A 15183-nucleotide genomic window follows, 5' to 3' on the forward strand; every position below is an offset into this window, starting at 1 on the left:
ACATTAAACATCCAGGAGGGCTTTAACAAAGCCATTGACTCTCTCATTACTTCAGTTTTTACGGAAAGTAGGAGAGAGACTTACGGATGTTGTTTATCTCAGTCTGAAAATCCTACCTCAGTAACGCCGCAGGTGGCTCTGCACAGTCCCTTGCACGGGCCTGCTGGTAAACCCTGAGCGAGGGGTGCCGACAGCCGCAGCCCCACCTGTCGGGCCAGAGAGCAGGAGCACGTGTGTCTCCAGGTCTCATGTCCTTGCGGATCACTTTGGCACAATGAGCAACTCATAGACATAAATTCCCCAGAGACTGGATAGACATCCCCTCAGAATACGGAGGGAAATCTTGTCACAACTCCAGCTGTCTTTCAGGGAGATGACAATTCACAGGGAAGGAAGTTCACATGAGTCACAAACCCACAGCCCCGGAATACTAAGCAGCCTGTTTCCACCTGACAGCTGGGTTGAGCAGAAGCTGTCTCCGTTCCTTCTCTCTTTTTCTAAAATCAACTTGAGGTAAAAAAAAAAACAAAAACGCCCTTTCTGAGCTTGTTGAGGGCCATAGATTTATGGCAAGGAGGTACAATAGGCCCCAGACACGTGGCCATGTTTTTGTTCCTTTTGTATCTTACTGATGACTGGGGCTGTGTCTCATCTGCCTTCACTGTGGACTGAAGATGTGAAGAAAGGAAAGAAAATGGGGAGAGAATAGAGTAGACAGCTAAATGGCATGGAATATAAGCATATTCTTCCCTAGGACCCTGTCTTTCAACTGGACTTTTATGGAATGAGGCTGGGCATCTTTCACTTCCAGAGACGCAAACAGCACCAGATGACTGCAAGTTGTTATTAGAGGATAGTTTGCTTTAAAGCCATCTTGTCACATTATTTTCTGCAGCTTTAGCAATCTTAATTACTCAGTATGCTCTAGTAGAGCTAGTTTTTATAAAGCTTCTCTCTATGGAATCCAGTTGGAAAAAGACACCTTGTTAACTAGGGCTCTCTGTTCCTGATGGACGCATATCAGAGCGAGACACACTTAGAACTTTGGGGGTCTCTGTTAACACTGGGGAAATTTTCAGTAGCTCTAGAAGACTGCCAATCTGAAATAGCTTGTTAACACCTAAGAGTTGTGAACCCTGTAGTGTGCTTTGTTGTGCTACTCAAGATTAATTCAGTTATGCTAAAGTTAGAGAAACAAACAAAATAAGGAGGTTAAGTGAAACTGGGTAGAGAGAAACAAGTAGGCAGAATTCACACGGTATGTATGGTAAGACTGAGTGCATTGGTAACCCTGTGTCACAGTAGCCACTTTCACAAAATAGAAAATGTATGCGCTGAGCATAGAGAGGGGAGTATGGAAACGTGTGATATTCACAATGAATCCATATGCATACGACAACAGTCAAGACACATTAAGTGATGGAATACATGAGGACTCAGTTGAAGTCTTAAATCAGGCATGTATTGGTGATGCTATTCTGTCCTCAAAAATCCTCTGCACAAGAAATGCAGAGTCCATAGCTGTGCATCAGGCTAACTGGTAAGCTACAGCTAATGGCCAGTGAATTTGTCCCTGAGTTTTTCCAATAGAGCAAGTGCACCATTGACCCAGGCACCTTTTATTTGCTGAGCTTCCTTGCTCAAACCTTAACTCTGACCATTATAACCATGCCATGATGGAGGAGGCCATTGTGGCAGAGACAGTGAATAGGTCATACTATATCCCCTGAGATTCAGGTAGTTGGTTACTGAAGTTGGATCTATTTAACTTTAGAGCATTCTTCCAATCACTCAAACACTTGTTCACTCATTCATCCCATCATCCATCCATCTACCCAATAAATACTAAGCAACATTTTAGTTATTTTGTATATATTACTTCAAATAACCCTCATAACAACCTTATAGAGAAGATATTATTACTTGCATTTTACAGATAAGGAAACTAAGGATAAAAGAAGTTAAATAACTTGCTTAAGATTACACAGCTAGTAAGAAACAGGGAGATGATTTGATTTAGGGTCTGTTTGACTCCAAAGTCATGCCCTTCTTATTTTGGGGAAGGCCAAGCTATTCCTCCCATATCCTCTCACTTAGCTCTTCTTGGGACACCAACCATCTCTAAAATCTACCCCTCATACTTCCCATGTCCCTTTTTATTTCCATACTACTATTACCATTTAATGTAACTAAATTATCATACTAACTTATTGTCTGTCTACCCACCCCCAACTGATTTATTAACCTCTGCTATCCCAGTGACAAAAAAAGCTCTTGGCACATAGTAGATGTTCAATGAATAGTCACTGAAAGAAAGAGCAATTCCTATTACTGAATATTTTCTAGATACACTTTTGAAAATAAAATTACAGATTCAAAATTGCCTTTAGCTGAACAGATTAAGCCTGGAAAAATCTATAATTATTTTAGTTGTAAAGGACGTGGAAGATTTCAGAACAAAATTCCAAGGAGAAAAAATGAGCTAGAAGAAAATTCCACTGCCTACTCTGTACCTACATGGTCTCACCACAGACCCTGGTTGACACTGCAGCCCGGCCACCTTCATGTGATTTTTAACACACTGTAATTTCAGAGCCTTGGACATCTCCTATGGCCACCTCCATGAAGAGGTCCAGAGAAAGGGAAGTTTTATAGTGCACACATTACAAAGGGCATTATGTTTGCTTCCCCCTACTGTGAGGGGCTGTACCTACATGTTGGCTTGTTCAGAAGTCACTTTACTGTTACCTCCAGTTTCTGGTTAGGATTCTGAGCCTTAGTGGCAATACTAACTTGCCCTAGGTATACAGCCTAATGAGTAACAGAGCCAAGATTTGAAGTTGTGTCTACCTAATTACCCCCAGTCCATTTTGCAGAAATACTGTCCCCATGAGAAGGAGACCTGAAATGAATAGAAGTATGAGTTTTTCTAAAAAGCCATACCAGAGACTGACAGAACCCAGAGTGAGCCCAGCCATCCCCCAACATTGTTCCTTAGAATGGGTGAAATGAAGTTCTCCTTTATGACATGGCTTGTTGTTCTGTAAAGGGTGAAACATCAGCTGAAGAGGTCTAAAGTATTGCAATTTTTGGTGAATACACAGTTAAAATAAAAATGAAACTGATTTAGTAAAATTGGAACACAATTTCTTTGGCCACAGGCTTGGTAGGGTTTGGCTCATCTTCTTGGATATAAAAATCATTTTCTCCAAATTAATTTCTTGAAAACTGAGCTGCCCCAGCTTTTTAGCCAGGAGGTTAAATTGATCCGATGGACACCAGAGGATCTCAGGAGCATCCTAGTCAGCAGCATAAATGAAATGCGTTAGATAATTTAAATTTCATACAGTAATTCTCAGGGGCAATTGAACTGTCCAACAATCATCCATCCCTCCATTTATTTCTGCCCCTGTAGGTATCAGACAGATTTCTGGAGGAAGATCTGGTATCTGGATGGTGCCATTGTTGCAAATGAAGAGAAATGGGATGAAAGAGTATCCAGCAACCTGCCCTTCTAAACATCACTCTGAAACTTGTTAGTCAGATCAGATACAAGAATGTTCACATATGTTGGGAAACCAAAATAGGTTTTCAAATAGAGAAAACCTAAGTTGGATCTATTAAACTTTATTCTTTCAGTTGCTCAAACATTTGTTCACTCGTTCATCCAATCACCAATTCATCCAGCCACCCAATAAATACTTTTTGAGCATCTACTATGTGTCTGCTGCTCTGCTGAACTGAAAATAGAGTTCATAGATCTGTTTGGTTAAATCCAGTAGCCATTTGCTGCATGTGGCTATTGAGTACTTGAAATGTGCTGGTGCAATTAAGATATGCTGAAAGTGTGAAATACACAACAGCTTTCAAAGACTCAGTATGAAAACAACACAATGTAAAATGTCTCAATAATTTTTTATTGATTACATGTTAAAATGATTGCTTTTAATATGTTGGGTTAAATGGAAATATAATCTTTATATTTTATATATTGAATTAAATTGAAAGAAAATCTTCACAGTTAATCACCTATTTCTTTGTACCTTTTTAATGTAGCTTATAGGAAATTCAAATACATATATGGCTTGCATAACATTTTTATTGGACAATGCTGTTGTAGACTATTTGCAGAAGGCTTCTTCCTGCTATTATTATGTTTTTGGGAAAGATTGAGAGTGTCTTTCAGAGAAGATAAAACATAAAGGCAGAAGAGATGAACCATTGTGATTAGATGATATTGCTAGGTTTTAGGTCATTTAAGCTTTTGTTCTGAAAACTTTACTTTGGATGCTAAATATCTAGGTTCAGTATTTCTGGAATTGAAAAAATGTAGAAAATTGGGGATGCTGCAATCTTTGCTGCTCTCTGGTATTTCCTTGGATATCCTGGATTCCTGAATATCCATGTATTTCTGCTTGCATATGGTGACTAAAAAAGATGGCTTAGAAAGAAGTAGTAAATACTCATGGAATAGGCTCTCTGACATAATGATATTATGGGAATTAAGTGAAGCTAACTTGATGTTGTCTTTTTTATTTGAAGCAAGACATCTGGGTTGTTTTATGTTTGCCTTGACCTGCTAGCAAGAAAATAAATACTCTGAACTGTAATTAAGTTGAAAATAATATTAAATAACTCAGGGAATTCGTGAAATTAACAAGCTTTGGCAAAAGGCTCTAAATCAAAGTTAGAAACTCAATTCTCAGATCAACAAATAAGTGGACTTCTTTCCTTTTAAAAAAGCTATATAAACTAAAATAGGTCCCTTTTTTTTCTGTTATTCACAAGTGTTACATGGTTTATAGCCTCTTTGCATGCCCACAGTTATGCTCAATCAGTTCCTCCTGGAGCAATGAGAAAAATATAGATGGAGAAATTAGCCTGGCCCTTGGGAAAAACAGAAACAAACAATACATAACAAACAAAAAAGTACCCTCCTAGTGCAGGTCCTTAGGCACAAAAATGCTCTGTGTCTATCTCTGTCCAGCATGAGTCAGTTTTGAATGAGTTTTCTCTTGTCTAAGGAGCTCAAAAGAAGACTTTGAATACACATTGGGGATTTATGAAAATGACAGAATTAAAAATATGAGTATCAGGAGCACAAGGACCCATCAATGACTCTACTGGGAAGAACACACAGCAGCATAAGAAAGAAGAAATGGGATACGGGGTTGATTTTTCTAGAATTGAAAAACATGCCATCAATGCCAGATATTGTAGCAGAGACAGATGGCATGGCAGATGCCGTGAAAGAAAAATGACTTACTACTAGGTGAGCCAGAAAAAATAAACAAGAAGGACAGAGGAAAAAGTACACAAGCTCCCCCTCTCTCATCATCTTCCTATAGCTGTAAAATATCTCACTGAATTCCATGGGATTACAGGTTGCAAACAAAGTGTCTCATCCCTTTCCCCACTAATTGCATGTTTAGAATTTCCAGCCATTCTTTTGTGAGGACTCACATTTTGTCTATTGGTTTTCTAAGGACAAAGGGAAGGCAACAACTAATTGGATATATGATGTCAACCTGTTATGAAGAAGATGCTACTGATCATCTTTTCCTGGCTCTGTTGGTTGCTTCGTGATATGTAGAAACTAGACACAACTCATTGTGGTTTATTTTAGAAATGTTCCCAATTAACATCCTTACATGGTGCAAACCAAATGAATGAGGTTAGCATTGTAATAAATTTAAATCAAACTTGTTTAAAATGTGTCTCAGAAAGCTGGACTGGGTGCTCTCATTAGGTCCCCGGGGGTTAAATAGGTGCCTCAGCAAAATTACAAGTTAGTGTGTGCTGTGACTCCATGGAGTTGAAAGGAGAAATGATTGAAGCCAATAAAGATGATCGATAGATGGTAAGAGTCTACTAGGAGCTATGCTCACATGTGCATACCATGCAGTGCCAAAGTATGTAGATTTAATATATGGAAATTCAGCAATGTGCACTTGGAAGCACCGCAGCATTGCTTATATTAGAAATGGAGGCAATGGAGCCTAGAAGTGCCAATGCAAGTTGCTTAAATAATAGAAGTATGGGACTGATATTAAGGATTTTCCAGCCATTACCAAAAAGAAAAAAAAATGAGGCTGGACAAGTACCTTGTAATGGTTTGGTTACTGTATTTGGAGAAGAAACTGAATAATTAGTTAAAGGCTATAGAGTAATATGCTTAACAAAGAATTATAGTAGGGTTCTCAGGGGTGATTTTGCTTATGTTTAACATTTGCTTTCTGTATTGTTTTTGAAAACATTAACAGCTCTCCTAAGGTAGTCCCTATTGTACAGGTACAACTTTCACTTACATACGCACACATATGATTTACAAAATCATTGCAAAAATGAATATTACTAGCAACATGGAATCCAGAAATAGTTTGGACACCATTTTTTCCCACTTCTAGAGGAGAAAATGCATCCACGGCCAGCTGGCAATGCCTGTCTAGTTCTAATTTTCTTCTTTCTTATCTCTTCTTCCCTCTATTGCCCTGATCAGGGCTTTCCTCTGTTACAGTAAAGTAAAAAAGACTAAATGGAGAGAATGAACTTCCAGAGACTAGTATCAAACTGTCATGTCCATTGGGGCTACCTGGAACAAATGAGTCTGCTAAATTTGAAGGTACACATTTTCTGAAAGCTAGGGAAAATCCCAGGAAAGCTATTTCAATCTGGAAGAAGTCCTATGTGAGGAATTGTCTATGGTAAGTCCCAGCTAAATCCTCCCAGAGGAATAAGCTCAGAGCCTGACGGACAGCCATGAGTGGCTCTCCCCTTGGTGAGGCATGGGGGAGAACAGGCTGTTGTCACATAAGGTGGCTGATTGCTGAAGAGCTACAAAATGCCATGTTCCTTGACCTTATCAACTAGTGCAAATATGTATTGTCCGACACCCTTCATTAGACCTCTGAACTTGGACAATGACTCATGTAAAGTAACTTCCTATTCCGCTTTGTGGAATTTTCTCTAAGAAACCTGGAGAATATGTAAATGTTCTTGATTCCAGCAGAGGCTGGACAATACTGCAGTTAAAAATTGTATTGAGTACAAACCTATTTTTTTTAACCGTTTGTATCTGCCTTCTAATACATTTCAACACATAATAAGTGTTCATACCACAGACAACATCATCTTATAATCACAGAGTTTGGCTCCTAATTGAGAATTTCCTCCTTCTATAGGCATATAACACAAATTGTAATCTTTTCTGTTTGAGAGACTCCTACCTTACATCCCTAAAATTAAAAATAGGACTAGGATGGGCAAAATGGGCCAAATAAAAAAAAAGACTGAAAAACCCCAGATGCTCTTCTATACTGCACATGGTATAAACTGCAAAGGACACTTTTCCAAAGAGGAAAGTAGTCACTGGACCCTTAAAATGGGAAGCAATTTCAGTCTTTCACAGCCCCTACTAAATGGCATTTATTTAACTCACTGGGTAGCTTTAGTGTTCCACTTTAATGTGCCATTAAGCATAGTTTGATATATTATCCTTGCAATAAACACTTCTTATACTAATAGAGTGTTTATGATTTGTTTTCTCAAATACCTATTCTTTGTTTTGATAAAAATTTACATTTTTATGTCGGTTCCATGAATAATTTCTTATTATGAATTTCCAACACTGATATTGCTTTATAATAAACTACTAATTTACTCAGAATCAAGGAAGTGGAAAACTCTAGCAGAGAGTTCAAAATATAAATATATTTTTAACATGTCTCTGTAGTTGAGAAAGAGATAAATGGCAAGGAAAATAATTTCCATTACTATTTTTTTTTTGGTCAGAAATGCAAAGAAATTCAGAATGTACTCCAATCATGTGTAAGTTCTATGACCCTATACTAATTTTTCTACAGAAAAATTCATTTGTACTTCAACCATGTATAAGTTCTATGACCCTATACTAAAAATAAACCTTTATAGAACCTGATTTGGTATAAGATCTTGAACTACCTTTGAATCATCAAGGACATATTTACTTTCAGGGTAATTTAATGCCAATTACTCTTTTATAATCCTTTGAAAATTTGTAAATCCATGTCATATCATAAACCTCAAATGACTACAAAATTCTTGTTTTCCTCTTTCCCCCGAATATCTTTGTTCTTATTCACCTCAGGTAAGTGGTAATTCCTATGACTGTAAACCTCAACTAATTAGAACATTCTCTTTAATTTGTCCTCCCAGACCATCTTCTTTCTCAGTCATCCTAGGCAGGTTTCATAAGTAGATGTAAATTGAAGAAAATCTGGTTTGGGGAATGTTCTGAAAACATCCACAGGGAGATGCTTAAACCATTGTCTTGAAACAGTTGTAACAGAAAGAGAAATGCTGCAGATCCTTGAGAATCGAAACCAAAATTGCAGCAGAGTCTTATTTTGAAATACTGGCTCCTGAAAAACCTCTGTCTAGTGGTACCACTTAGCACTGTTATCACAGACTGGAAACTAATCAGACCTAGAGTCATTATAAAATAGGAAGACCCTGGGGGGACCTACTTCAAAATAATGTGGCTGGATTATAAACTCCCCTTCCAATTAATTTTATTGTTTTACTTGATGAAATCACAGAAGTGAAATAAACCTTGAGAAAGTGAGCACCTTCCCCTTGCAAGGACTCCCAATGCCTGCACCTGCTTGACTGATAAGATGCAGGGTACACAGCTTTGGCTTTGAGGGTAAATACTGAGGCTGACAGACATCAACTGGAAAGGTTTTTATTTTTCATATTCAGTGAAATCAGTCTGAATATGTTTCATTTCCTATTGAGAGTGGAATAGGTTGCTGAGCTAGAATCAATAACTGGAGAGGCTTTTATTAAGTTTCTTCACTCACCTTCCATGGGGGTGTTACTGTCCGGTCGATTTGCAAAGACCACATCCACATACTCGAGCTGCAGCCTCTGGAGGGAGCCCTTCAGTCCTGAGAACAATCCAAATATTAGAAATAGTTGACCTTTGGTTTCCTTCAAGAATTTACTTAAAAAAGAAAGCATTGGATTCGTTTCAAAAAGACGTTGACTATAATAATGTGTTAATTGCTCCCTAGGAACTTTAAAAAAATATTTCAAAAGCTGACTTTGTCCCCAGAAATAAGTCTTAGAATTTTCTCAATGATACTAATACTCTTATCCCACTGGAAAATACATGACTCAGATGTGGCAGTACCCAGAAATAAAATGTAGAATAAAAAGCAGCCTAAGAGTTTAACTTACTTCTTGAAAAATTTAGAATAAAAAGGAGCCTAAGAGTTTAATTTACTTCTTGAAAATGCAAATTAATGTTAGGTTTAGCATTACTTAGTGGGCTTATATGGAGATGGGAATATATATATTGCACATCACAGACATTAAAATGGTATAAATCACAATTCTTAAGTGACTGCCAACCCTATCTTAATGTATACATAGGTCTTAATTGGAATAAAAAGGTTGGCAAATGAAGGCTCTGCTTGACATTGTATTAATTGAAACAAAGTTCAAAGAACCTTAAGTACTTCATTGTTGAGCTCTACCATTTCTATTATTCCCTATTGTTTTTTCAGGAAAGCACTTTTCTTTCTTTTTCCTTATTACTCTTATATTTTATTTAAGGAGAGTTGCAAAGACACTTGAAGCTATAAAGATTTCACAGGTAATATAAGAGCGAGAGCTTTAAAAAAACAATCTGGAACCAATATTCTATGTTTCAGCCCTAGCCATTCAGCCCTAGTCTAACTCAAATTCCTATGAGTACTCAGAAAAAATTCTTTAATTTCAGTAAAATTAATACTTCCCTGAAATAGTATGTATTGTATAGAATATTATGCAAGCAAAAGATGACAGTGTTCAAGAATCATTTTATCTTATTTTTATGAGGCACAGCATTTCCTTATCACCCTATTTAATACCTCAGGAAGACCAGAGGATTTTCTCTTTTTATTATAGGCATAAAGTTAATTGCATGTTAAATGAGGCTCTTATAAATTTATACTTGGCACATTTAAATTTGATTTTTCAACCTGGTTTATTGGCTAGCCACAACTACTTTTCTGACAGAGAAATGGAGAGCTTGAATATAGTTCTGGAATTACTTTTCATCCACTTGAGAAAGGAATATTTGTGATGGTATCTTGTCAAAAGAAGCTCTTATGAAGAAGTGGACAGGTGTTATAAGGTCTAATCCCTGCTTTTAAAGAACTGTGGGGACTTTTAGGCCTGGCTATTACCAGCTATATCAAGGGGCAACTTGAAGTTAAATTTGCCTTAAAAAGCACTAGAATATGAGCATGTATGGAGGACGGAAGGGAAGGGCATGTATGGAGGAGGGAAGGGAAGAACAGGATAAGCAAGCGAACAGGTAACGGTATCCCAGGGTTTGGAAGGTTGGAAATCTGTACTGCAGCATACTGCATGATCCCATCCCACCTGGGTTATTTGACTTATTGTGACTCATTTCTCTAATCTGCAGTGCAGATAACAATCCTTACTACCTTCAAAATTGCTACTCTGGAAAGTAGTTTTCAAACACTTTGTAAATGCAGTAGTCTATAGAAACCTGATAATATAGCAGTGGTGCTCACATCTGGAAAGATTCAGAATGAGAAGTGCCAAAGACTCAATGCCAAAGATTTTCACTGGACCTCCTGGTTTTGGAGGGAGGCATTTAGTGACAGTTCTGGCCCATGCCTGGCACTGGAAACAAGTGCCCTCCTTTCTGATGATGGCACTTTTCCTATGTCTCTCCTTTAAACAGCTCAGTGTGGACTGAGAGTAACTAGAAAAGATGCTATGACTAACTCGGCCTTGTAACGCTGTGTGATCGGTCATGACTGATTCACTCATTTACCCTTCCAATCCGTAAGCATGTACTGAGATCTAATTTGATCCTGAAACTGTGTCAGGTTCTGGGGTATAAAGATGCATGGACACCATATATATATTTTTTATTTTGGTATCATTAATATACAAATACACGAGCAACATGTGGTTACTAGATTCTCCCCATTATCAAGTCCCCACCACATACCCCATTATAGTCACTGTCCATTAACATAGTAAGATGCTACAGAGTCACTACGTATCTTCTGTGTGCTATGCTGCCTACCCTGTGCACCACCCCCCTGCCATTTATGTGTGCTAAGAGTAATGCCCCTTAATCCCCTCATCCCTCCTTCTCACCGACCCTTCCCAGTCCCTTTCACTTTGGTAACTGTTAGTCTATTCTTGGATTCTGTGAGTCTGCTGCTGTTTTGTTCCTTCAGTTTTTGCTTTGTTCTTATGCTCCACAGATGAGTGAAATCATCTGGTACTTGTCTTTCTCTGCCTGGCTTATTTCACTGAGCATAATACCATCTAGCTCCATCTATGTTGTTGCAAATGGTAGGATTTGTTCTCTTCTTATGGCTGAATAGTATTCCATGGTGCATATGTACCACATCTTCTTTATCCATTCATTTACTGATGGACACTTAGGTTGCTTCCATTTCTTGGCTATTGTAAATAGTGCTATGATAAACATAGGGGTGCATATGTCCTTTTGAATCTGGGCTCCTGCATTTTTAGGGTAAATTCCTAGGAGTGGGATTCCCGAGTCAAATGGTGTTTCTATTTTTAGTTTTTTGAGAAACCTCCATACTGCTTTCCACAATGGTTGAACTATTTTACATTCCCACCTGCAGTATAGGAGGGTTCCCCTTTTTTCTCATCCCTGCCAGCATTTGTTGTTCCTAGTCTTTTGGATGTAGGCCATCCTACCTGGTATGAGGTGATATCTCAGGGTGTTTTTAATTTGCATTTCCCTGATAATTAGTGCTGTGGAGCATCTTTTCATTTGCCTGTTGGCCATCTGAAGTTCTTCTTTGGAGGAGTGTCTGTTGATATCCTCCACCCATTTTTTAATAGGGTTATTTGCTTTTTGGGTGTTGAGGCATGTGAGTTCTTTATATATTTTGGATGTTAACCCCTTGTCATTTACAAATATATTCTCCCATACTGTAGGATGCCTTTTTGTTCTGCTGATGGTGTCCTTTGCTGTACAGAAGCTTTTTAGCATGATGTAGTCCCATTTGTTCATTTTTTATTTTGTTTCCCCTGCCTGAGGAGATGTGTTCTGGAAAAAGTTGCTCATGTTATATTTAAGAGATTTTTGCCTATGTTTTCTTCTAAGAGTTTTATGGTTTCATGACTTACATTCAGATCTTTGATCCATTTTGAGTTTACTTTTGTTTATGGGGGTAGATAATAATCCAGTTTCAATCTCTTGCATGTAGCTGTCCAGTTTTGCCAACACCAGTTGTTGAAGAGACTGTCATTTCCCCATTGCATATCCATGGCTCCTTTATTGTATATTAATTGGCTATATATGCTTGGGTTTATATCTGGGGCATGGACACCATATTTGTACTCAAGGAGCAAACAAAGCATCTATTGGCATACGCTCATTGTTGAAGGTGATAGTGTGCACCCATGTCATGGACTTGACATAAAAGCCAGTCTCATTGTATTGGGTCATTCCTCACCTCTCAATGCTTTCTTTGAAAAGCATTTTTTCTTGATATTTAGGCCAAGATTCAAGTGTATTTATGTGAGAATAGAAGGAGTGGTGTGTTGTATCATGTCAGTGTTCCATTTGGCTCCTACTCTAACTTTTAAGTGGAGAAAAATGAGACTGTGCTCCTAGGAGACACTTCTCATTCTGAAAATCTGAATCATATAAAGTCTTGTAATCCATGTTATAAACTTTGGATTTAACTCTATGTGAGATAGAAAAACATTGATGGTAGGCTGAATGGTCAGGAAATGGGAGTTAAGCAGGGGAAATTATATTATCAAATTTCCATTTTGAACTAATAACTGGATGCTGAGAATGTCCTGTTGGAGCAAGAATGAAAGCACAGAGGTTACTGCAGGAGATGAAGGCTGGATCGAGTGGTTAGAAGTGTTCAAATTCAGGATAAGTTGTGTAAGTGGAAATAAGAGGACTTGCTGGTGGGCTGGATATAGAGTAGAGAGGTAGAGGAATCGAGGTTGACTTGGATCTCGGGCTTAAGAAGTGAAGTGACTGTTAGTAAGGTGGGGAAATCGGGAAAAGCAGATTGGCAATGGCAGTGGGAGCCATGTTCAGTCGGAGTGGCACATCAGTCAGCCACGTAGAGCTCTTGGCAGCTGGATGGGCCAGTCGGGCACTCAGGGAAGAGCTGAGGCACAGGGCCGGGGGTCCGGGCTGCTAGTTTGGGCTGGCCTGAATGACCTTGCCAATGTCTCAGCCTCTTTGGGCCTTAGTTTTCTTATCTGTCCAAAGACAAAACAGAGCTAGAAGATCTTTCTGATTTGATCTTTTATGTGACTGCTATTTGGATACTTTAATATTGTAGAAAAAGTTAAACTGTAGCAACATAAAGTCATGCTCAACAAATGTTTCCTTGAGAGCCATTTATGGTCCACCTCCAGTTAACAAATAGTCCTGTTCTATCTCCACTTAGCATATGTTTGTTGAGCACTGGCTCGGGGCGAGATATTATTTTAAATTTAAGCAGACATGCAAAAATGCATCATCCTGGACCCCAGAGGAGCATCCACATAGTTAATCATAACCTAAGGAGGTAAGTGCTCCAGTGTAACACATGCACTTGCTGAAGGCTCTTTGGGCATTCGCCTGTCCCTTGGCACTAACCGGTGTCTGTGGGAGCAAATATAGGAGAAGCAGCAGAAGTGCTCCCTGCCCTTGAGGAGAGTTTAGAAGTTAACTGGTAATTCCTCTGAAGTCCACAGGATAATAAATTATGCTATTTAAGGAAAACAGCTTTCAAGTGAATATAGGAAAAAGAAATCTAAGTTCATTTTTCTTTTAGATTCTGAAGTTTAAAAGGAACTTTATTATTCATAGGGTGAACCTTACCTCAGTTTAAGCCTATTTCACATGCATCTAGAAATATGCCCATTCTGTGGGGGCCCGGCCTACGGCCGAGGCTGAGCCCCACTCTAGCTGGACAATGCCTTAAAGATGGCGCCCATTTCCTGCTCACCACCCTTTCCCCTCTTCCCTGTTGGGGATTGGCCCAGCAGACTTCCCGGATTGGTTGGGTGACTGAATATAAGGGAACCCGCCGGGAGGGAGAGGAGCTTCCCGACAACTGCTGTAACCGCCGCGAGAGGTTAGACAATAAAGCCTAGAGAAGAATCAAGACCTTGGGCGTGTTGCTTCGGTCCCTGAAGGGTTGCGACAAGTGGTGCCAAAACCCGGGAATTGCTAAACCTCGTCGCGACCTGATCCGCTGACCCTGGAGAGCTTGTAACTCTTCAGGAATGTCGCTGGATGCCGTTCGGTCAGCTGGCCAGACCGGGAGAGGGAACCGAGGAGGGTGAGTGGATCGGCGAGCAACGTGGCAGGGCAGACAGCAGGCAGTTGCGGTGGGTGTTTATGTGTAGTGTGTGTGTCCTGTTAGTGTTTGTGACATTGTTTATCATAATATATGGAATGAGGAGGCGCCAGTGAAGGTTCGCAGAGCAGCGACGAAATCAAAAGGTTCGCAGAGTGGCGACGAAATCAAAAGGTTCGCGGAATTAGCGACGTAGTCCATCTAAATCATAACTAGGATACTTGCCCCTTTAGAGAGAGGATGGGGATGGAGGCCTCTAGGGTTAGGGCCGAGGACAGAAGCCAAGCTGCCGAGAGGCCATCCAAGAGGGGGAGGAAATATTAGAGGAAGTACGAGAAGAGCGTGCCTCCGCAAAGGCATCAGAAGGGGGATCTGAACAGGGACTGCCATCTGATGAGGATGAAGATGGGGAACTTTCAGGGGACGAGCTAGAGAACAGGTTTAATAGCAGAGTTAAACTAACCACAGAGACTTTTTACAGTGAGCAGTCTAATGCCATAATGAAAAAACAGGGGTACACGGGCACTAGAGGACTAGGGAAGGATCTCCAAGGGAAAGAACAACCAATCCTTTTAGCAGGGAGACCGCCCAAAGGGCCCGGAGGACCAGGATTGGGTTTTTCTTCGGGGCCACTGAGGGAAAACAGCCTATAGAAATAACATGGCAGTCAAAAAGGCCCGTGTGGGTACCTCAGTGGCCCCTCACCAAAGAAAAGAAGGAAGCAGCCCACACTTTAGTATAAGAACAGATAGCAGCTGGTCACCTCCAGCCCTCTACCTCGCCATGGAACACACCTATTTTTGTAATTAGGAAAAAGTCT

General features: G+C 39.6%; 1 protein-coding gene across 4 annotated transcripts in view; it reads right to left on the bottom strand.

Annotated features, from left to right (window-relative positions):
• The window catches only part of KCNAB1 (potassium voltage-gated channel subfamily A regulatory beta subunit 1), a 379428-nt gene that overhangs the window by 40116 nt on the left and 324129 nt on the right, over positions 1-15183 (bottom strand). For all 4 annotated transcript variants that reach the window (XM_073232182.1, XM_036997860.2, XM_036997862.2 and 1 more), the window contains exon 8: positions 8841-8927. In XM_073232182.1, coding sequence (XP_073088283.1) covers positions 8841-8927 — 87 coding nt within the window. The remainder of the gene's footprint in view (positions 1-8840; positions 8928-15183) is intronic.

Source organism: Manis javanica, chromosome 3 (assembly GCF_040802235.1).
Source record: "Manis javanica isolate MJ-LG chromosome 3, MJ_LKY, whole genome shotgun sequence".
In the NCBI taxonomy this organism is placed as follows: Eukaryota; Metazoa; Chordata; class Mammalia; order Pholidota; family Manidae; genus Manis; species Manis javanica.